This window comes from Lithobates pipiens, unplaced genomic scaffold (genome assembly GCF_037356315.1).
Source record: "Lithobates pipiens isolate NorthernLeopardFrog02 unplaced genomic scaffold, aLitPip1_a1.2 Scaffold_27, whole genome shotgun sequence".
Lineage (NCBI taxonomy): Eukaryota > Metazoa > Chordata > Amphibia > Anura > Ranidae > Lithobates > Lithobates pipiens.
In genome coordinates this window covers 188359263-188383582 of record NW_027507788.1, presented here as the reverse complement: position 1 = coordinate 188383582, position 24320 = coordinate 188359263, and the positions used below count along the sequence as shown (strand labels likewise).

At 42.4% G+C, this 24320-nt stretch overlaps 1 protein-coding gene and 4 non-coding genes across 5 annotated transcripts; all 5 read right to left on the bottom strand.

The window, feature by feature from the left end:
* Positions 1–3468: 3468 nt before the first annotated feature.
* Positions 3469–10760, bottom strand: HSPA8 (heat shock protein family A (Hsp70) member 8). Its single transcript, XM_077458029.1, has 9 exons — positions 10607–10760; positions 7993–8202; positions 7169–7374; positions 6763–6915; positions 5742–6297; positions 5309–5511; positions 5024–5222; positions 4580–4812; positions 3469–3827 (listed from the first exon to the last, which is right to left on the bottom strand). The coding sequence occupies exons 2-9, from the start codon at positions 8195–8197 to the stop codon at positions 3639–3641; spliced, it is 1944 nt and encodes a 647-aa protein (XP_077314155.1). The 5' UTR covers positions 8198–8202; positions 10607–10760; the 3' UTR covers positions 3469–3638.
* Positions 4451–4548, bottom strand: LOC143934698 (small nucleolar RNA SNORD14). Its single transcript, XR_013263339.1, has one exon. It is a non-coding gene; the product is annotated as a small nucleolar RNA SNORD14 (small nucleolar RNA).
* LOC143934693 (small nucleolar RNA SNORD14) lies at positions 4892–4988 on the bottom strand. The gene has a single exon (XR_013263336.1). It is a non-coding gene; the product is annotated as a small nucleolar RNA SNORD14 (small nucleolar RNA).
* LOC143934697 (small nucleolar RNA SNORD14) lies at positions 5588–5684 on the bottom strand. Its single transcript, XR_013263338.1, has one exon. It is a non-coding gene; the product is annotated as a small nucleolar RNA SNORD14 (small nucleolar RNA).
* On the bottom strand, positions 6635–6731 carry LOC143934696 (small nucleolar RNA SNORD14). Its single transcript, XR_013263337.1, has one exon. It is a non-coding gene; the product is annotated as a small nucleolar RNA SNORD14 (small nucleolar RNA).
* Positions 10761–24320: the final 13560 nt, after the last annotated feature.

Here is a 24320-nt window from a genome sequence, read left to right as displayed (position 1 = left end):
CCCGTCATTGGTGTCAGTGGGGAGGAATAGCGCCCCATCATTGGTGTCCGTGGTAGGAATATAGCGCCCCATCCATGGTGTCCATGGTAGGAATAGCGCCCCGTCATTGGTGTCCATGGTAGGGATAGCGCCCCGTCAATGGTGTCCATGGTAGGGATAGCGCCACGTCATTGGTGTCCCTGGGAGGAATAGTGCCCCGTCATTGGTGTCCCAGTTTTTTTTATTATTACTTTTAAATAAACGGAAAAATTGAACATTACGTTTTTTTGTGATTTTATGCGATTAATCAATTATGAAAATAGTTGCAGCCCTACATCCTACTACATAATTTGTACCCGTTTATCTGTAGTCTTCTCAACAGCTGTTCAAAAGTCCCAACTTTATAAAGCCTCTCAATGTGGGAGGGAAAAAAAAAGGGGGGGCTGAAATTGCTCTGCAGAGCTCAATGAGGCAAGCTTGACAGCTGATTTGGGGGAGGGGCACCCCCCTTAACAGAGGAGGCGGTCAATCAGCTGGAAGTCCGTCACCATTTTTCTCTTGGCGTCAGTAAAAAAATTGCCAGAAGTGATTTATGCTGAGAAAGGAGGCAGCAGACAGAAAGAACACTTTGTGCTCTTAACTGAGACAAGTACTGACTAAGGCCGGGCTCACACCGCTGCGATGCGGGAACGCCGCGAATCCGCGGCGTTTTCCCCGCATCGCACACCTTCCGCCGGCAGTTCACACTGCCCTATGCGGACGGCTGGGAGTGTCAATGATATGTTAATGACACCCCCAGATCCATCCGCATATCGCAGTGCGATCTGCCGACTCGCACAGGAATCGGATCGCATGGTGTGAACACCCATGCGATCCGCTTCTGTTGCGGACCAAAAAAAAGGGTCCTGTGCGAGTTTGCAGCGGGAGCGATGCGAATTCAGCCATACTATCTGTACGGCTGAACTCGCATCGCTACGGAGATCTGGATGTGATTCGCACCGCAAATCACATCCGATCTCCCCCCGCAGCAGTGTGAACCCAGCCTAAAGCAGGGGTTTCAAACTGGCAGCCCTCCAGCTGTTGCAAAACTAAAAGTCCCATGAGGCATTGCAAGGCTGAGTTACAAGCATGACTCCCACAGGCAGAGATGTGATGGGACTTAGTTTTGAATCCGGCTGCAGGCTTTGTTCATATCTGAGGTTTACTACCACTTTAAGGGCACCATCAAGGTCTGCTTGTAGTTCCACCAAGCAGATAAGCATTGAAGACCTGCTGCTACCACTAGTTGGCCAGGAGGCAAGAATGGCACTCCCACTACCTGGGACACTTCTAAAACCTTTAAAGCGGGAGTCCACCGGGACTCCGCGTTTTTTTAAAAGCCAGCAGCTACAAATACTGCAGCTGCTGACTTTTAAAATAGTGACACTTACCTGTCCAGCGCGCCCGCGATGTCGGCACCCGAAGCCGATCGCTAGGTCGTCTGTCAGGTCCTGCTGCCGCCATCTTGGGTATGGGAATCAGGAAATGGAGCCTTTCGGCTTCATTACCTGGTTCCCTACTGCGCATGCGCGAATCGCGCTGCGCAATAAGGACGCTCCCCGCTGCCTCTGGGAGCTGTGTGTTTCCCCAGCAGGCAGCGGGGCACTTGCGGAAAGGGGCGCAAGTTACGCCCCTTTCCGCAGAGCTGTCCCGGAAGTGGGTGCAGTTACCTGGATTATCCGGGTAACTGCACCCCCCCTACCCCCTGAAAGGTGCCTATTGTGGCACCGGAGGGGTGGGACGAGGGTTCCGATGAGTGGAAGGTCCACTTTAGGGTGGACCTCCGCTTTAACATTTTCTGAGACACTAAATTTGATTGTGTGCAACCGATTCAAAAGTACAGTCAAAGTTCCTTTGGCCAGATTAGGCGTGCTCTTTGTTCTGCACTCCTGTGACCCAGATGACAGGCTAAAGCTCACTGTCAGCTGAGCTAAGCTGGGCCAGACTGGGTGGATCCTGACAGTATTGTTGGGATCCCTAGATTGCTGACCAGCATCTAGGCAAGTGGTCCCTTTCCCTGCTCTTATGCAGGAAAACTATAGCTAAGAAAGCTGCCATCTTTGATCTGCAATTGGCATTGTGCTGCACATGTTCCAAGTTATTGCACGAGTCATTTGATGGTTTGACCAAATTAAGCACACAACTGTAGCCATTTTTCAGACATCTTTCCCTGATAAGTCCTAAATGCTTATTTGCAGCTACCAAATGGCTGGGGTCCTAGCAACTCACATGTTGCACCATTGCAACCGCAGGTCTAAACAGACACCTTCAGCCAGAAAGCACAAGTGTTAGTCCACTTTAACAGCTTCCCGACTGGCTACTGTATATATAGCAGCAGAATTGCTCTCCTGCAAAAATTGCCATATATTTAGTGCAGTTCCTTTAAGAGCCAGATTTGCAGCAATGCAAGATTGGCTCAAATCACATGCAATTTTATTCTGTTCCAAATCACATGTGGTTTCCCACACTGCTCCTTTGTGAACCCAGGCTCTACCTCTTCAGGCCTACTTTGCCGGGAGGCCGTCAATAGATGTCCTCCCCTTCGCATGCTCCCCCTGCAGGGCACGTTGTGATCACCGAGTCAGACTCTGATCACAGCACGATCCCAGCTTCTTACCATGAGATCAGCTGTCAGCCAATCATGTGATTGAAACAGCATGAGAATAAAACCCTGATCACCGACTTCTGCGCAAAGGACATTGGTCCTGAAGAGAAAGACAAAGCTGCCTGATCTGTGCCAGCAATCAATGCCCACCAGTGAAGCCTCAGTGTACATCAATGGAGATGAATTACCAGTTTGCAAAATACTATAAAAAAAAAAAGTTCATTTGTCCAATTTAACAAAAGAGGTGAGCAAATACCAAAAGAAAGCTCCATTTGTGTGGAAAATAAACAAACAATTGCATGGTCATACACCACTATTCAGAGTGCTAAATACTGAAAATGGGTCTGGGCTTAGGTGCCCAGCAAGCAATTGGTTAGAACACCAACAGGACCTGGGTTCACAGAGCAGTGCAAGAAACTGCATTTGATTGGACCAGTATCAAAGTGTGCAAGTCTTTGCAGTGTTATTTGAGCCATATTGTACATCTGGACCAGAGTGTACCTGACAAAAAGTTTACTGAAGATGACAAAAATCAGGCTCACTTCTGCATACAAACCAATCAGCTTTCATTGCCAAAGCTTAAGTTAACAAGCAGAGATTAGAAGCCTATTGGCTACCATGCACAGCTGCACCCGATTCTGGAGCAAAACAGCTTTAGTAAATCTCCAAAGTCTTTCAGACTGACACTGTCAAGCCACATTTTGAAAAGTTTACTTGTGTAGAAGCCAACCCATCTAGATTTACAACCCTGTGTATATCACCTCCTCCCAAATAAGTGAAAATTAGAGACCGAGAGCCAATTAAATAAGTTTATTTTCTTGGACCAACATTTGTTACAGTACAAGTAAAGTGCAATGGTGTTCCTTTATTTCAGGCAGATGGAGTGGATTCAAGTATTAATGCCCCCATAATAAAACTTTACAGCAGCTTGCTTGGGAAATTTAAACTTGGAACAGCCATCAATACAAATTTGTGTCCTAGGAGTTTAAGATGTAATACAGTTCCAGCTGAGATTTTAATCAACCTCTTCAATGGTAGGTCCGGATGAGCCACCACCACCACTTGGAGCTCCGCCGGCACCTGGAAAGCCTCCGGGCATTCCTCCTGGCATGCCACCTGCGCTCTGGTACAGCTTGGTAATGATGGGGTTGCATACTTTCTCCAGCTCCTTCTGTTGGTGTTCAAACTCATCTTTTTCAGCAGTCTGAAAGGGAAAAATGGGACAGATTAAGCAAAGTCTAGTGCATCAATATAAGGATCTCTCAGATACTGTACTTTACCCCAGCTGTTTAAGTGATTTTGTTAACAATTTTGAAATTTGTGTAAACATAAACCCCCCCTGCTTTGTGTGCCAACTACAAACCCAGCATCCTTTGTGGTGGTCAGCTTGTAGTTCTCAATGAACTAGCAGTGTTGTTGGAGTGCCATTGTAGTTCATGGATTTGTTAGTGCATCTGCCTGCCCATACACTGACATATCTGCATGGCACAAGTATTCTGATAGTCACTGGTGCAATGCTTTTAAAGACTAAAAATGTATCTTGCAGTTAAAGTGCATTTATTGGTTTTAAAAGTGAACTGTTCTTTAATAAAATGAAGGTAGCATGCTCCACCCCAGAGTGAAATAACCAAACCAACAGTCGCACCTAGCCAGATTTTCCACTCAAACCCCAATATGGGCAACAAAGTATGAAACCAGCATCAATGCAAAGATAGCAAGACTAGTTATTTGTAGCCCCAGATTAACAAAACTCTAAACTGTTGAAGGCTGAGAAAGTTCTACACAAGTCAGTGACTTTCCCTTGAACCCAATGACTATCACGATTTGTCGCTCAGACATCCAAGGAAGGTATTGAGCCATCATGAGCCTTTCGACTCAGGTCTGGAGGAAACTACGAATGGCTTTGGAAACATTCATCATCGCGACAATATGAACCAATCCCGTCTCCAACCATACCTGGTTTTTGTCCAGCCAAGCAATGACCTCGTTGCACTTGTCCAGTATCTTCTGTTTGTCCTCATCGCTGATCTTGCCCTGGAGCTTCTCATCCTCAACAGTTGCCTTCATGTTGAATGCATAGGACTCCAATGAGTTTTTGGAAGAAACCTTGTCCCTCTGCTTCTCATCTTCAGCCTTGTACTTCTCGGCTTCCTGCACCATGCGCTCGATGTCCTCTTTGCTCAGACGACCTACAAAAAGTACACAATTTTAAATAAGTTTCAGAAACTCAATGCACAATTCCACTTGAAACAAGGTTTAATGTATTAGCCGCTCAGACATCCAAGGAAGGTATTGAGCCATCATGAGCCTTTCAGCTCAGGTCTGGAGGAAACTACGAATGGCATGGAAACATTCATCATAGCGGGAGAACTTTCTATTGCAGCACTGGCATTGCCTTACCTTTGTCGTTGGTAATTGTGATCTTGTTTTCCTTGCCGGTGCTCTTGTCCACTGCAGACACATTCAAGATACCGTTGGCATCAATGTCAAACGTCACCTCAATTTGAGGAACACCACGTGGGGCTGGTGGGATACCAGTCAATTCGAACTTGCCCAGCAAGTTGTTGTCCTTGGTCATGGCTCTCTCACCTTCATATACCTGAAGTGAATAAAAGCTTTTGAGTAACGCATATAAAATAAAAAATGAACATAAAAGCAAAAACATAATCTCAATGTGATGTATACCTGAATCAAGACACCAGGCTGGTTGTCCGAGTAGGTTGTGAAGGTCTGCGTCTGCTTTGTGGGAATGGTTGTGTTACGCTTGATCAGGGTTGTCATGACTCCACCAGCGGTCTCGATACCCAGAGACAGAGGGGTGACATCAAGCAGCAGGAGGTCCTGAACATTTTCAGATTTGTCCCCAGACAGGATAGCAGCCTGAACAGCTGGAAGAAAAATGAAAACACGCATGTTAGACCAACAAAACCCCATTTCAAGGGAGGGGTGGCAGTATGCATTTGGTCGCTCAGACATCCAAGGAAGGTATTGAGCCATCATGAGCCTTTCGACTCAGGTCTGGAGGAAACTACGAATGGCATGGAAACATTCATCATTGCGAAAATGCACCCCAGATAAACACTAGCACAAGTCTCTAAAGCAAACATTAATTCTATACCTGCACCATAGGCTACAGCCTCATCTGGATTGATGCTCTTGTTCAGTTCCTTGCCATTGAAAAAGTCCTGAAGCAGTTTCTGGATTTTGGGAATACGTGTGGACCCACCAACCAAGACGATATCATGGATTTGGGATTTGTCAAGCTTGGCATCACGAAGGGACTTCTCCACTGGATCCAAGGTGCCTCTGAAGAGATCGGCGTTGAGTTCTTCAAATCTGGCTCTTGTGATTGAGGTGTAGAAGTCAATTCCTTCATACAGAGAGTCAATCTCAATGCTAGCCTGGGTGCTGGAGGACAGGGTACGCTTTGCACGCTCACAGGCGGTGCGGAGACGGCGAACAGCTCTCTTGTTGTCAATAATGTCTTTCTTGTGCTTCCTCTTGAATTCTGCTACAAAGTGATTCACCATTCTGTTGTCAAAGTCTTCGCCACCCAAATGAGTGTCACCAGCTGTTGATTTGACCTCAAAGATACCGTCCTCAATGGTCAGGATGGAGACATCAAAGGTTCCACCACCAAGGTCAAAGATCAGCACGTTCCTCTCTGCTCCAACCTAAAAGGAGCAAACAAGACTTCATGTAAGCAAAAGTCTGACGTTAGATTCTAATCAGCTAGTGAAGTCCCCAGGTGTTAGCACCGCTAAAACTACTCAAGCATTTCCCCAATTGTTGAAATATTAGGGGGGATTTTGCTACCATTACTACTGCAAAAGTTTTTGCATTGACCTCCAAATTATAGCCCTCTAGCTGCTGCAGAACTACACATCCCATGAGACATTGTAAAACTGACATGGGAATAGTTCCTGAACTGTAGGGGCTTTAGTTTGGAGATGCCCTGCAAGTAGACTCTTAATCTATCCCAACACCTTAAGAAAACCTAGCTGTATTGGATCGCTCAGACATCCAAGGAAGGTATTTAGCCATCATGAGCCTTTCGACTCAGGTCTGGAGGAAACTACGAATGGCATGGAAACATTCATCATTGCGATCTGTCTCAACAGTAAAGCAGGAAAACATACCTTTTTGTCCAAACCATATGCAATGGCTGCAGCAGTTGGCTCATTGATGATACGTAGTACATTGAGCCCAGAGATGGTGCCGGCATCCTTGGTGGCCTGACGCTGGGAGTCGTTGAAATAAGCGGGTACGGTGATCACTGCATTTGTTACAGTCTAGATGTGGAAAATAAAATAAAGTTTGGTTACTCAGTTCTATACCAATGAACTTCCTCATTAAACAGAGCAGAAGTTAAAAAAAAAAAAAAAAAAAACAACAACACATTTACTGTTTGCACACACCTACACGAGTTCAATTAGTATATAAGCAATAAAACCCCAGCACAATCTCAGGACACCTGGAGACTGCATAATACCCAATACTACATATAGCTGCCAACAAATGCCATCAGCTTTCCCCAACAATTACCTTTCCAAGATAAGCTTCTGCAATTTCCTTCATCTTGGTCAAAACCATGGAAGAGACTTCTTCTGGGTAGAAAGACTTGACCTCTCCTTTATACTCTACTTGGAGTTTGGGTCTTCCTCCATCACTAATTACTTCAAAGGGCCAGTGCTTCATGTCAGACTGTACAACTGCGTCTTCAAACCTGCGGCCAATTAGACGCTTGGCATCTAGAAATAAATAAAAAGTCAGTCAAGCAAAAAGTTACTTGCAATACTTAAGCTCAGGTACATTCAGACCATTTAAACTGGCAATCTATGAAACATTAACCACTGGGTACCTTTCACCCCCTTCCTGATCAAGCCATTTTTCAGTGCCGTCACATGACTGCACAATTGTCACTGTACTTGAAATTTCTATAACTTGATGGCATTCACCAGTTTACTAAAAAACGACAGCAAAAAATTATGAATTTTTCCCCCTGAACAGGTAGTTCACTGATGTGCCCTAAGGCTCCACAAGCCAATTTCCCCACCCCACACTGAAAGTGTGAAAGCAGAAGAGAGCCAGTAACCATCTGGTTAGACAGATATGCTAACTGGCCCTTTAGCACAAGGTGTTTGGTGGCGTCTGGAGACAGTGAACACAGTGCTCTGCATCACTGGGCTATAACAATTGGTGAGTGGTTAAATTACTATATACTGCATGAATATATGTTTCTGGCTCTTCAGTGTATACAAGTTGAGGCATTTCTGCATTCCTGTTAGACCACCTTGCTACAATAACACAATCTATCAGTCTGCAATCTCCCCCCCCCCCCACCATTTAGCTTGCTATAATCAACTTACCAAAAACTGTGTTTGTTGGGTTCATAGCAACCTGGTTCTTGGCAGCATCCCCAATCAACCTTTCGGTATCTGTGAAAGCCACATAACTGGGTGTGGTTCGGTTGCCCTGATCGTTGGCAATGATTTCCACCTTCCCATGTTGAAAGACACCCACACATGAGTAGGTTGTGCCAAGGTCAATACCGACTGCTGGTCCCTTAGACATGATTGCTGTAAGGAAAAGGAAAAAAAAAAGTTAGCATTCACATGAACACTACAGAGAACCAAGCAAAACCAGATTGTTTTGTTCCCCATTCTTAATGTAGTCTTAAATCACTGATCAGAAAATAGTCCATTATCCACAGTTGCAAAAACTGAAACAATGTCTTAAAGCAACTTTTGGCACTAAATAAAGCCTGAACAATAATTTAAATCTGGCAGGGCTAGAGAGAATAAAATGTTCCATGCAATTCAAAGAATGAACCAGAAGCACTACAGGCAATGACAGGGCCCATCAGATTATAAACTACTTAATACAGTCCAAGGCTTTGTATGAAAAAAATACTTTGGCAAAAATTGTTATAGTAGGGTGGGAAGCTGTGTTTTTTAATATTCAAACTAAAGGGATTTAAATAAATTAATCCATTATCCAATCAGGATGACAGGGGCCATTTTACATGGTACGGCCATCTTGCTGTAGCACACCACCATGTGACTACACAAAGGGCAGGATGCTGCAATCCCATTACCTAATCTTTCCAAAGGAGGAAGTCACCGGGAAAATTCAGCACAGCGATGACACCCCCCCCCCCCCCCCATTTAAAACTCAAAATCTATAATCCAGCTTTCCCAATATAAGCAACCTGTGCAGACAGTGGAAATCTGCAATATGCTGGGCCTTGCTGTTCCAATCACTAGGACCCAACAGAACAGATGCCACCTCCTTCACAATGACACCCTACTAGACATGTATGTCAGTGATGACAGTTTGTGTCACAATGGTGGTACACAATGGTAGTTACTGCAGCAGAGCTTGTACAAAAGACCCACTACAGCCAGAAAACTCCAGGATGGGCAAAGTCTGGAATCTACTTTCAGTATTTTTGTATAGTGCTGGGAACTGCATTGCAAAAACTGCCCTGAACTTAGGGCCAGTTCAGTGCTTTTTTTTCTGCACTAAATTGCATGCAGTGTTTACTAGTGCAGAAACTGACTGCATGGTGTGAACTAAAGCCATTGGGATACATGGAAAACACACTGAATGCATTTTAGTGAAAGGAAAAAAAAAAAAGAACACATAACTGCATTTGGTGTGGAGTAGCTCTAACTGTTTGGAACACCCAGCTGGCAGAAGGATCAGCCATCATATGTTCCCACCATCTGATTACATGATCAGAAGCCAGTCCCACTGAGCGTGGCCTTGTCTTTGTGCTAGGAACACTCAGCATGCAAGCACTGACCCCCAGCAACACATGTGGGCTTTAACGCTCACATGTGTGATTACTGGAGGTCAGTACTTACATGCAGAGTGTACATAGCACAAAGAAAAGGCCATGCTCAGTGAGACTTGCACCACTGCATGTGCTGGTTGTAGGGGGGGGGAATCAACTACCCTTACACTATAGAAGGTTGCATCTTTAGACACACCCAAAATGATGTAAGAAAAAAAAAATCCAATTTGGATCAGACAAACCCTTCCATTAAATAGTTGTAAAACCACCTCTTGATCTACAGATTGTATAGCCGAGTGTGAAGGAACACTAGCCAATAAATCCCCCCTCCCCCTGTAGAACTACAAGTCTCAAAGCCTTAAAGATTAGTCACTATGTAGCCATTTAAAGCAGGGGGGGTCAGTAATTACATGACAAGTGTTCCTAGCAGAAAGACAAGATCATGCTAAGCAAATTGACCATTTATAGTCCTTCAGGACTAAAGAGGGCCCCAGACTATAGAAAAGAACCCCCATAACATCCCACCATTAGTGATATTGGGAGGAATAGCGACCCCCCATCATTAGGGTCAATAGTGACCCACCCATCGGTGTAAATAAGGGAGACTAGTGCCTCATAGGCCAGGTAAAGGGAAGGGGCAGTTTTGAGACCCCCCCAAATTAAAGAAAGCTACAAAAAAAATAAAAGGGGGGGTTGGGGGAGAATGACCCCATTTACCAACAGAACCTTCAATTAAGGTCACACCGGCGGCCATTTAACTGCCATACTTGCTCCAAGCCCACCCACTACATAGAGGCTTAGATTTAGAAAGCTGAACACATCAGAATATACATAAAAAGTGCTATTTTAACACAACAGCCAATTATATTTGAAGGAAACAGGCACATGACCAAAACTTAGAGACCATTTGTGTTTATGGTCATTTAGGCCATTAGCCAATCAAATCTGAATGTTAGGATCACATGACAAAAAATAAATCAAGATCAATTCTGAATTTATGAAAAGGCTATAAAGCGGGCAGGATCGTAATGGCACCAAAAGAAAGGCCAATGCCACACGTCTCTCTCTCCCCCCGCCCAAGGCTACAGCCTCGGACATACAAATACATGATATGTTCCAGTCACAGATCACCCCTCCAGTATAGGCCAAACGCACCCATGGCGGTCAATGGCCGTCGATCTTACCTGCTCTGCTGTGTGTTGTTAGGCCCGGGTGTAGAAGCTGCTCGCCGTCTCCGAGCCGCTGGTCCTTAGGAAATGAGGAGGAGTGAATGGACCGGCGCCTTCTTATACCGCCCCAGAAGCTTCCAGAAGAACGTGACGTCAGTCCCCGCCCTACCGGGTGAGGCGGCCAATGGAGGAGCCGGCCGGTTTACACGTGAGCGAAAACGTCACCCGCTTCTGGAAGCTTCCAGAGTCCGCATAGAAGCGCCCCGCCTTCCCCTGCGAGGAGCCGCCGCCGCCATCTTGTAATGGCCATTCATTCCCGCGTGGTGTCCTTGTACTCGGAGACCGTGTACATCGGCGGGCCCACATCACCCACACGGTGAGCGGGCGGCGTCATGCGTGTTAATGGTGCGCCCGGGGGCCTGATAGTGCGGTGGCACATTGTTCATTATTACGTGTTATAGACGGTACTGGAGGTGGTGGGAGTGACGCGGGCACTGCCGCAATGTAAAACCTTAAAACAAAATGTTCACACACGGTGACTTATTAAAATCAACGTTGTGTCGACTGAATGTTGCCCTCAATTAACATGGCGGATGGACGCGTGAGGCGCGGGCTGTCGCTTGAACGTGATAGGCTGCCGAGTTCTCGTGTTTTGGAGCGCGGGAACCGGCGGCCAATCACAGGCTAGCACTTGGTTTAGCCATGTGGTTGCCGGGCGAAATTGCACCCACCACTTCCGGCGTCCCTGTCTGAGGTGAATTTAGGCGGTCACAGGCTTTCTGATATTCTGAGCGAGTGTACTTGTTCTGTCTTGACCATAGGAAGCATTCAACCCTCAGGGAGAGTCCATTATGTGATCAGTGCTATGTATGTATACAGAGTGCTATGTATGTATATAGAGTCTTCAGAAGAAATATATGAGGGGCTTCCTATGGCTGGTTCAATGGGCAAGAAAACAATATTATAGATAGATACAGCACAGGCAGATCTCATTATAGGGAAAATTCACTAAAAATAATCACATGCACTGATGGAAAAAAGTCAGTTCATCATAGCAAAATATCAAACTTGATGTCAAAAAAGCAAATTTATTAAAAATGTGGGGTAACTACCGCTAATTGATTAGAAACATTTGGTAAATACCACTAAATAATTAGAAATATGAGGTAAATAACACCTGTTCAATAAAATATGAGGTAAATAACTCATATTCAATAAAATTAGGTAAATATCGCTAATTCATGAAAAATATGAGGTAAATACTGCTAATTCAATAATATTATGAGGTAAATACTGCTAATTCATTAAACTTATGAGTAAATATGTCAAATTCAATTTGAGGTAGATACAGCTAATTCAATAAATATAAGGCAAATACTGTTAATTAATGAAAACCAGGAGGTAAATTTCACAAAGTCGTTAAAAATATGAGGTAAATACTGCTAACTCATTAAAAAAAACAAGGTAAATACCGCTAATTCATTACAAATATGAGGTAAATACTGCTAATTCAGTAAATACGTCAAATTAATTAATAATATGAGGTAAATACTACAAATCTTTAAAAAAATTAGGTAAATACATTAAATTAAATAAAAAATATCAGGTAAATACCGCCAATTCATTAAAAAAAATTAAGTAGATACCGCTAATTCGCTAATTCATGAAATGTGATGTAAATACCGTTAATTCATGAAAACCTGGAGGTAAATTCCACAAATTCGATAAAAATAAGAGGTAAATACTTCTAACTCATTAAACATACAAGGTAAACACAGCTAATTCATTACAAATATGAGGTAAATACCACAAATTCATTATAAACGTAAGGTAAATACCACAATTTCATTAAAAATATGAAGTAAATACCACAAATTCATGAAAATACAAGGTAAATACTGCAAATTAAAAATGTGAGGTAAATACCGCTAACTCATTAAACATACAAGGTAAACACCGCTAATTCATTACAAATATGAGGTAAATACCGCAAATTCATTATAAACGTAAGGTAAATACTGCAATTTCATTAAAAACATGAGGTAAATACCACAAGTTCATGAAAATACAAGGTAAATACTGCAAATTAAAAATGTGAGGTAAATACTGCTAACTCATTAAACATACAAGGTAAACACCGCTAATTCATTACAAATATGAGGTAAATACCGCAAATTCATTATAAACGTAAGGTAAATACCGCAATTTCATTAAATATGAGGTAAATACCACAAGTTCATGAAAATACAAGGACAATACTGCAAATTAAAAATGTGATGTAAATAGCACTAATTCATTAAAATATGAGGTAAATACTGCTAATTTGTGAAAAAATAGGAGGTCAATACAGCTAATTCATAAAAAATGTGAGGTAAATATTGCAAATTAATCAAAAATATGAGGTAAATACCGCTAACTCATTAAAAATACAAGGTAAATACAGCAAATTCATTACAAATATGAGGTAAATACTGCTAATTCATTAAAATATGCGGTAAATAACACTAATTCATAAAAAAAAGAGGTAAACACAGCTAATTCATTATAAACGTGAGGTAAATACCGCAAATTCATTAAAAATATGTGGTAAATACCACAGGTTCATGAAAATACGAGGTAAATACTGCAAATTAATAAAACAAGTGAGGTAAATACCGCTAATTCATTAAAATATGAGGTAAATACTGCAAATTCGTGAAAAAATAGGAGGCCAATACAGCTAATTCATTAAAAAAAGTGAGGTAAATATTGCAAATTTATTAAAAATATGAGGTCAATTCTGCAAATTCATAGAAATGGGAGGTAAATACCGCTAACTCATTAAAAATACAAGGTGAATACAGCTAATTCGTTAAAATATATGGTAAATACCACTAATTCATAAAGAAAAGTAAATACCCCTAATTTATTATAAAGGTGAGTTAAATTCCACAAATTTATTAAAAATATGAGGTAAATACCACAAGTTCATGAACATATGAGGTAAAGACTGCAAATTAATTAAAAATGTGAGGTAAATACTGCTAATTGATTCAAATATGAGGTAAATACTGCAAATTTATGAACAAATAGGAGGTCAAAACAGCTAACGCATAAAAAATGTGAGGTAAATATTGCAAATTGATTAAAAATAGGAGGTAAATAGGTCAAATTCATATAAATGGGAGGAAAATACCGCAAACTAATTATAAACGTTAGGTAAATACTGCTAATTCATAAAAAAATATGAGGTAAATATCACAGTCATTAAAAATGTGAGGTAAACACTGCCAAAAAAATTGAGATAAATTAAAGCCAATTCACAAAAAAAAACAAAAAAAAACACACACACACACATACATTGGTTATTAATCTCATGGCACAGGCAGTGAATCTTTTAGGAAACAACAGTGAGGGGAAACCTGCTCTGTCCAGTCAGGCTAGGTTCACATATGTGTTAGCCCCTGTACACATGGTCGCAGATTTCCACAACCAAATCCATCGGATTTTGCCCATCGGATCTCGTCCGAAACTGTTGCATACACACGGTCGGACAAAGTTGGCGAAAAATCTGATCTTTCAGAACGTGATGACGTAATTTCGTTATGATAGGACTACATTCAGGCTAGTAGCCAATAGCTTTGATGTAGGAATTTGATCTGAGCATGCGTGGCACTTGGTCCGATCAAAATTCTCTACACATGATCGGAGTATGTCCGATCGGCCCAGTTGGTCGGGAAATATTTCCAACATGTTGGAAAATTGGGTCAGACGGATATTCAGACGGAATCAGTCCGATGCATACCACACACAGTCGGATTACCCGACGACACGGTCCGATAGGACACATTCCGACGGATTCTCCGACCGTGTGTACAAGGGCTTAGTGTGGGCACGTCTTTGGTACAGAAATCCCATTCATTTGAATGGGCTGCTCTACCTGTGAGAAACATGGGCAAAGAAGTCCTAGACCCTGTTTTAAAAACGTGCCACACAGAACCACATGGAGCCAAGACATGTGAAAAAGAGTGTAATTTTCCAAAATGTGGGCACACTTGCTAAAGAGTGCCATGGGAGGGGAATGCACCCGTTGGCGATGATTGGCCCATTACAGGTAACTGCATCCTGGCATGCTCGGGTCACACGGGTTTGGAAGATCATTCAGTGTACATATTTGTCACCACACCACAGATCTTCAGATAACGTCCAAATATTTTTTTATGGGATAACAATCACATCACAGCAAAGAAGTACAAAGTTTCAGAGCCGCGCTGCACCCCTTCATCAGGCTGGTGCTTCACGAAACGTTAGGCTCCAAAACGTTGCACTTCTTTGCTGCAATGTGATCATTCTTCAATAAAAAAACATTTGGACATTATCTGAAGATCTGTGGTGTGCTGGAAAACTTGTACATTGATCTGTGATGTTTCCAGTCTCCAGATGGTTGTTGCTACAGCACCCGCTATACTCCAGCCTTTTCCAGAAACCTGTACTATGGGATGACATTTGTCCTGAAGAACATCCAAACATACCCAGAGTTGTCATCTTTACATAGTATTGGAAGAGCTCAGGCGTCTTCAGATATTACAGTGATCCCGCCACGAAGCAGTCACTGTACTGGGCCCATCCTAAGCCCCAGAGGAATGCCCCACAGTCATACGTATACAAGTGCCGGGCGGGAAATGCCCCCGCTGCAGATGATTGGCCAATTACAGGTGACAGCTTCCTGGTGGGCTCAGCCATGCAGGGTTCAGAAGAGTGTCTGTACACTCCCAAGCTCATCTCTACCAACTGGGATGAGCTCAGGCATCATCTTTGGATCTTGGCCTGAGCTTACCAGAGAGATTCCCCCTGGGAAGTTGTCATCTATAATGGGCCAATCATAAGCAAACAAGGCATGCCCCTTGTATATTTGTGGGTGCAGGACAGGAATATCTCGGCAGCTCACGATTGGCCCATTACAGATGACAGCTTCCTGGCAGGATCGATCAGGTGGGTTTGGACTAGACTCATAACACACCTGAGCTCATCCCTACTGTGGACCAGAGACTTAAGAAGAAAGAGCGTAACACCGGAGTGTTTTTTTGCGCCTAGGCCTACTTGTGACAACACTCAGCACTAGACATGTGCAGACTAGAATATTTCATTTAGTTTTTTCGTTTTCGTCCGTAAATTTTATTTATTTAGTTACTCCCGAAATTCGTTTTTATTTATTTCGTTTTTCGTGCAAAAATTGCATTCGTCCGAAAATCCACATGAATTACGGTCGAATCTGTCTTGGAAGGCTTATGTATCTGTCGAATGGATAAAGAAGATTCGATGGAGCTGCTAAACTATATAGCCTATAGGCGGAGCATTCGATTGCCGAAATGTACGATTGCAGTGTCGTATAGTTGCGACGATCCCGTCGAATATTATTATAAACGTGCAACGATCCCGTCGAATATTATTATAAACGTGCAACGATCCCGTCGAATATTATTATAAACGTGCAACGATCCCGTCGAATATTATCATTATTTTTTTTTTATTTACTTCCCCCACCCAATTCCAGTATCGTTTCTCTCTGTCGATTCTGTTCTCTCTATGTCGAATATTTACTCTCTGTCGAAGCTTTTCTATATAATAGGACTAATAGAGGTAAACGAAACTTAGGCACATTCGACCACAGGTTCAATAGACATATGGAGTCACGTCGAATCTCCTATTCTATATCGAACGGTCACTTCGAATCTCCTATTCTATATCGAACTGTTGTAACAACGAAAACGAAAAAAAGCATTTATTTACGTCGGATCTTTCGTTTTTCGGAATCTGCACTTTCGTTATCGTTTGTCAAAACGAAAAAGAAAATACCTGAAATTCGGACGAAAATGCATTCGGATGAAAACGAATGCACATGTCTACTCAGCACTAGGAATCCCAATCTTTTAACATCTCTACTCTCAGCCCTACAAAACTCGACAAAGCACATTAGCTCTTTTTTTTTTTTTGAGCTGTGCCGGATGTTTTTGGCCTCGTAGACTTCACTGGAAGTGCCTGTAAATGCCTGACACATGCGGTTTTGCAACTGAACAACTGTTCTCCTCGGCTGTCCTCCTCCTTTCTTCCCTTCTAGGAATTTGCATACATGTGCACAAACATTTGCAAATTCATCAAAACTATGATGCATACCAAAACAAACGTGGTGAATGCAGGCTGAAGTGCAGGGCCCTTTGCACCTTGGCATTCTGGTGCATTGCATTAATGCAGACTATTCATAGGAATAGACTAGCAAGGCAGGGCCGCCTTATTATGAGTTGCGGTGCGATGAAACGTGTACAGTGGAGCCCCATTACCTTAGTGCATTGGCGTGCCATTCAAAATGAAAAGCACTGTAGCACATAGGTGCATTTGTTCCTGCACAGCACTGGAGAGATGTAAATGAGCCACAAAAGTATATTTAAATCCAAAACTTTTCTTTATAGTTTAGAATAAAGTAGACAAAGGTTAGAGGTTTTATTATTTATATTTGTTGTTGTCTGTGTTCCAGTGAGGAGATCCCCCTCACTTCCTGTGCTGTATACACAACAGGAAGTGAGAGACAATATCTAAAACGTGAAGGAAGTCCGCTCTTGGGCCTTATTCACACATGCAGTAAGGGACATAAAAACAAGTGGTTGATCTGCGTATTTAACACCCCTACCTCCTGCCTGCAAATTACCATTATGGACTCTCGGCTCTGTACACATTTTCATAGCCATGATGCTTCTTGATGTGGCAAATTAACCGTGGTGATACCGCTTGCCAAACACCCCTATCCAGTTCAGGACCACCCACCATACTTATACTTCAGGCCCATTTGCGCCAAACCATATATAGGTACGTGACTCTGTATTTCATGGTAGGGATGCGTGTGCCCGCCCACTCGCCTGCCGCCCCGGCTGTGCTGTCATTCGATACGGCACAAGTGATTTATGGCCAGGACCAGCTGATTGGCTGAACGAATGACAAAAGTGAACCCTGTGTTGGTAAACAACACAGAGCTCTCTTTGGAGTGCAGCGTGTCATTAGTACAGTGACAGTGTATAGCAGGGGTCTCTAAACTTTTCAAAATTTTTGGTCTTTATTTGTTTATTTAATAAAAAATAAAAAATGCAGTGGTGATTAAATACCACAAAGAAAAAAATCCATTTGTGTGGAAAAAAGAATATAAATTAAATTTGGGTACAGTGTTGCATGATCGTGAAGTTGCCAGTTAACCGATTGATGACCCTATCACGTAGACATATTGCAGCTCTGCTGCGATTCGGCACTTCCGAGTCAGTGGGGAAGTCATGGATTTTCTTTCCCCACAAATCAGGGAATAAAATCCATTACTGCCCTTACTAAAAGCACCTCACACAGTGCACTAAAACACTGGTTAGGGACACATTTAACCCTAGCTGTTTAACCCTTTCCCAGCCAGTGTCATTAGTACAGTGACAGTGCGTATTTTAAGCACTGATCACTTTATTAGTGTCACTGGTCCCCAAAAAGTGTCAGTCAATGTATGATTCTCCGCTGCAATATTGCGTATTTTTTGTAAAAAATAAATAAAAATTCCAGTATATATCCCATAATTTTACGTTAACTAATCAATTTACACTTAATGGGATTTTATTTACCAAAAACATGCAGCAGAATACATATTGGCCTAAATTTATGAAGAAATTAGATTAAAAAAAAATGTTTATTGGATATGTTCTATAGCAGAAAGTAAAAAATATTACCCCCCCCCCCAAATTGTTGGTTTCTTTGGTTTATAGCGCAAAAAAACCCCCAAAAAAACACAGAGGTGATCAAATACCACCAAAAGAAAGCTCTATTTGTGGGGAAAAGGGAAATAAATGTAAATTATGTACAGCGTTGCAAGACCGCACAATTGTCAGTTAAAGTAATGCAGTGCCGTATCACAAAAACATGGCCTTGGGGTTTTGCCTGTGGGTATGTGTTAAGGACCCACTGAAAATGAATGGACAACTCAGGGCGACATGCCACAAAAACGCAAATAAACGCACGTGTCAGTGTGAATGGAGAAGTCTTTGGTGAAAGCTCTAGTGTAAGCCCACATTGCTGCACCCACAGCCAGATTAAAACCAACATTCACATAACGTTCTATATAATTACCGGAATCAGGGAGCTCTTATACATAATAATGCTTTTCCAAGGAGAGGAGAAAAAGAAATCCTGGATGGCCGCACATCAAATGAAGGCATCTTTTTTTGTCAAATAGTAAAATCCAAATATAGTCATCTCATAAATAGGGAAAAAACAGGGCAAATATTTAACGCGTTTCACGCCCTATCATGGCGCTTATTCATAGCTGGAAAAATAAGGTTTGGTCATGGGTATATATAGAGAGACTTAAAAAAATTAAACAACCAATATAAAAAGATAGTCCCAACCACATGATCAAACCTTGAATTGAAACCCGTGAAAATGGGATACACCTGAGCAAAGAAGGAGCTTAAAAATTTAGTTTTTTCCTTTGATTTCCCTTCTAAATGTTTTTTTTCTTTGTTTTCTTTATCTGAATTTCTCACTTCCTGTTCCTCCTCGGTAAGCTGTTCAGGCTGACTAAACACCGCTCGGATGATGGTGTGAAGTTTACTGAGGATAAACAGGAAGTGAGAAATTCAGACAAAGAAAAAATACATTTAGAAGGGAAATCGAAGTAAAAGGTAAGTGAACCAACAATGCACTAGCTTAAAGCAACCTATTTAGAAAATAAAAAATGAACGCTTACAACCCCTTTAATTGAACAAGCTGGGGTTAGAAGCTCATTGGTTTCTATTCAGAAGTGAGCCTGATTTTGTACTTTCCAGCTTTAGTAAATAAACCCCATTTTGTACTTAAAAGCGGGGTATGCCTGTACATACTCCACACGATGTGTTGAAAATCCAGTATACCACGCTCTCACAAACTGGAGTCTATCTGAATTTTACAACAGAGACAAACAACTGTCGTGAGGAGAAGCACTTCACTAATGCATATAAAAAGTAAAAAGTACTACACTGGTGCATGTAAAAAGTGGAAACAATAGCTAAAAATGAAAACAAAAATAAAAGATAAAGAAGCACTCTGAAGAAAAAATATAAATATTTCTTCAGCATATTATACACACCTCCGGAATAGGACAAATGTCAATAATGAACCAAAACTCCACAAAGATCTATAAAGCAGAGGTCCACCCTAAAGTGGACGGGTCCTTTCACACGGGGCGGATCAGTTCTGATCCACCCCGTGGATGTCCGTTTGCTCAGCGGGGATCACTCCGCCGATCCCCGCTGAGCAGGGAGATGACAGCTCCGTCTCTGCACACTGCGCAGGGACGGACCTGTCACAGCGCCGCTCTCCCCTATGGGAGATCGGATGACGACGGACCGCAGTGCCCGTCGTCATCCGATCCGATCCGCAGACGGATGGAAAAATAGCTTTTTCCTCCGTCACACTTTTTCGGATCGGAGCGGGTCGGATGTCAGCGGACATGTCACCGCTGACATCCGACGCTCCATAGAGCTCTATGGAGCACCCGTTCAGGTCCGCCTGAAAAACTGACAGGCGGGCCTGAACGGCACGTTGGTGTGAAAGAGGCCGACCTCCGCTCATCTGAACCCTCCCCCCCTACGGCGCCACAATTGGCACCTTTCAGGGGGGAGGGGGGTGCAGATACCTGTACAGTGCAGGTATTCTGCACCCACTTCCGGGATAGCTCTCTGCGGAAAGGGGCGTAGATTACGCCCCTTTCCGCAAGTGCCTGCCCCTTTACGCAAGTGCCCCGCTGCCTGCTGGGAAACACACAGATCCCAGAGGCAGCGGGGACCATCCTTATTGCGCAGCGCGATTCGCGCATGCGCAGTAGGGAACCGGTAAATGAAGCCGAAAGGCTCCATTTCCTGATTCCCATACCCAAGATGGCGGCGGCAGCACCCGACAAGACGATCTAGAGATCAGCTTCGGGTGCCGACATCGCGGGCGCGCTGGACAGGTAAGTGTCACTATTTTAAAAGTCAGCAGCTGCAGTATTTGTAGCTGCTGGCTTTAAAAAAAAAAAAAAATGCGGAGTCCCGGCGGACTCCCGCTTTAATGCATAAAAAACCCTATGTATAAGAAGCCATATGCACAAGAAAAAGATAATTCTATAATGTTCGTTTTATATCACCAAAAAAGAGGGAATAATAAAAGAGAGTATAAAAACCCCACCATTTGATGCCTATTCCCCTATTTATTGGATGTTGTATACCTAAGGGCGAGACAAATTAGAAATAATGTAGGACAGTAATATAGAAACAAAAAAAAGAGGAGAACTATGGTGGGCCCTGGCATTGATTGATGAATATAAAGGGTACAGTGATGGGTATAATGGTCTGGTTTAATGTGCATTTCAGTCTAAAATATCTAGAACAGTGTAGAACATCCCCCCCCCCCCCACCGGACTGCCTTGCTTCCTTTGTGCATTCCCTACCCCCCTCGCCATGCGGCTTCTTTTCCTTTATCTTACAGCTGCAGACAGGCATACGATCATTATTTAATACTCTATACAGATCAAAGCAGTGTCAAATTGCTGTATATATTATATCTATAAAGAAAATTAAGTAATTAAAGAGATTGCAGATCAGAATTCACCAGAAGGACGTACTCTGTCTCTTTTATTCACCAGGCTGTATTTTGTTTCTATGCACTGTAAAGATAAAAATGATATAGCCTGTTATTAATTCACATTAGGTCTCACAGTTTTTTGTATTCTTCCACACTGACTTGTTAGTTAGTTCGTTTTAATTTATTTGGAACATGTTAAAAAAACAAACAAAAAAAAAAAACATAACAAATAAAAGAAGTAATCTTTCAGTAGTACAAAATCACAAAACAACTAATTGCAAGGGAATACACAAAAATAAAATAAAAATGAGTTTACATATCAGAAAAGGAGTGGGAGGAAGTACAAATTTATTTAATCCCACCCCCTCTCCATAATCAATAATAAATTATTATTCAGAGTCCCATCGCTATAAAGTTATACAATAATGAATAATTAAAATATAATATACGAATTACCAATAATCTAATTACACAATCACACACATATATGTATACATACATGCACATACACACCCAGCCCAAACGAAAGCCCGGTCAGGGCCGTCTTTAAGGCAGGGCAAAAGGGGAAGCTGCCCTGGGCTCTGTCATTGTTGTGGGGCCCAAAGCAGCTGCCTCATACTTGCCAACTATCCCAGCTTAAATTCCCTTGTCCCTTGAAGTTTTAGCCCTGTGCTGTGTCCCGATATCTCAGTGTGAAGTGCTGGTACAAATGCTGCTCACCTCTGCCCTATTGTTGTGTACAGATGACTTACCCTTTGTTTACATGTAAATAACCGGCATTCATATGTAAATAGCGGTGGCATTACTAAGAAAATAGTTGCGGGCGGTGGCATTCATATGTAAATAAAGGCAGCATTCATATGTATATCATGCTTCCCTGCAGTAAGGAGATGATGTGCTGTAACCTCTATCAACCAATCAGTGAGCAGTATTGCTGTATAGTAATCTCTAGCAACCAATTAACAAGCAGAAATTATTTGATGTAACCTCTAGCAACTAATCAGTGAGCCGTAATGTGTGCTGTAACCTCTAGCAACCAGTCAGTAAGCAGTAATGATAGCTGTAACCGCTGGCAACCAATTGCAATTGCTGCCTGATCTGATACAGTAACTGATTTTGAGTCTAGCTGCTATTTATTGTATGTCTCAGAGCAGGTGGAGAGTGAAATTGCATGGGGGGGGGCCAAGAAAATTTTTGCCCAGGGTCCAAACGATTAAAGATTATGATAATGATTAAAGACGGCCCTGAGCCTGGTACACACCACTCGTTTTTTTTTTCATTCAACCTAAAGGGTTGAACAAAAAAAAAAACTGACAGCTCAGATCAGAACAATCTGATGTTAGTACAGTAATCTCCCCTGCTGAGCTATTGTGTTCTGACAGGGAATCCCCCCGCCAGAACACTGCGGTCAGCAGCTGAGAGTTTCCGATTGGCAGACCTATTATGGTCATGACCCCTATAATCATCCGCCTTCTGTCGGAACGACCCCAGTACACACAGGCCGAATGTTGGCCGTTTTCTATTGAACCGCCCTTTGTTGCCCAACATTCAGCCCATGTGTACTAAATAAATCAATAACAATATTAATAAACACACAATACTTCAAACACTTGCATCCCAATATATGTTTTGTTCGTTTATGAAAAAAATAATAATAATGTGCGTTTATTACCTTGTTATTAAAGCGGGGTTCCACCCTAAAGTGGAACTTCTGCTGATCGGAACCCTCCCCCCCTCCGGTGTCACAATTGGCACCTTACAGGGGGAAGGGGGTGGAGATACCTGTCAAAGACAAGTATTTACACCCACTTCCGGGCATAGACTCCCGTGGGAGTCTATGTCATTTCCTGTCCTGCCGCGCTGTCTGCTGGGACACACACGGGTCCCAGAGACAGCGCGGACAATTCCTATTGCGCTGCTCGACTCGCGCATGCGCAGTAGGGAACCGGGAAGTGAAGCCGATTCGCTTCACTTCCTGATTCCCTCACCTAGAATGGTGAAGGCAGCAGCCGAGAGCCGAGCGATCGATCGGCCTCAGCTGCCGGCATCGCTGGAACCCGGGACAGGTGAGTGTCCATTTATTAAAAGTCAGCAGCTGTAGTATTTATAGCTGCTGGCTTTTAATATTTTTTTTTTTTAGGTGGAATCCCTCTTTAATTCCTTTAGGGAACTTTCACACTGCTCTGCAGCAAAATGGATTTAGCTGTGTTTCAGATGTGACTCATAAACGCACCAAAAAGGAAAAATCCTGATGATTTCCATTCATTTTATTGGGAAGCAGTGTTTTTTGGTGCGGTTTTCAAAACCACACCGAAAATGCAGCATGCAGGATTTTTGTAAACGCACTGCACCTGTAACACAGTGGTGTGAAAAGTCCCATAGGATTTAAAGGTAAAAAAAAAAAAATCTTGCAAAGAAAAAAGTATCCTTAAGCCCTAAAAATGCAGATGAAGGCAGTGAATGCAAGTAGCATTTTCTGTAAAGTAGCTGACTTTTTTTATTGTAGCATGTGCTTTCTACATTTTTCCTGCCTTATGCAGGCCATACACGGTCGAATTTCGAACAAATTTTCTTTTCAAAATCAGAAAATTCTTTTTTTTGTGATCCGATGATGCCACCATTGATTTTCAAAATTCGGCCGACCTAGCCTTCAATTTAACCTCATGTTGCTACAGAAAAGAATTTTCTTGGCTGGGAATCTTCTTTTCTCTCCGTAAATTTTCTTTTATCTCCGTACATTTTCTTTTATCTCCGTACATTTTCTTTTCTTATTACGTTTCTCGCACAATTCTCCCATCATTGATTAGAAAATCGTTCGTTTTTCTAAAACTTTCCAACATGTCCGATTCCTCAAATTTTATTTCTGAACGAAAATCGGCTGTTGCTGCAGCCCACTAATGGTGCGAAATTCATACGAAAATTCTTAGATACGATTTTCGAAAGAAAATTCTTTCGAAATTCGAACCGTGTATGGCCGGCATTAGACTTGTTGTACTGACTGCTTAGATGTGAATGAGAACTGAAGAAGTCGTCTATTTCTAGACTGGTATTTTAAGTCTTTTTGATTTATTGAGTGACAGGTTTGACTGCAACAATAGTTTCCTGAAGGGGAAAAAGGGGGAGGAGGAAA

What these genes read in the sequence shown, in the direction of transcription:
- HSPA8 (XM_077458029.1), bottom strand. Translation starts at nt 8,197, where the DNA reads ATGTCTAAGGGACCAGCAGTCGGTATTGACCTTGGCACAACCTACTCA. An exon ending in CAGAAGCTTATCTTGGAAAG is followed by an intron (nt 6,916 to 7,168) that starts GTAATTGTTGGG and finishes TTCCACATCTAG; the next exon opens with ACTGTAACAAATGCAGTGAT. An exon ending in AGCCTGGTGTCTTGATTCAG is followed by an intron (nt 5,223 to 5,308) that starts GTATACATCACA and finishes TATTCACTTCAG; the next exon opens with GTATATGAAGGTGAGAGAGC.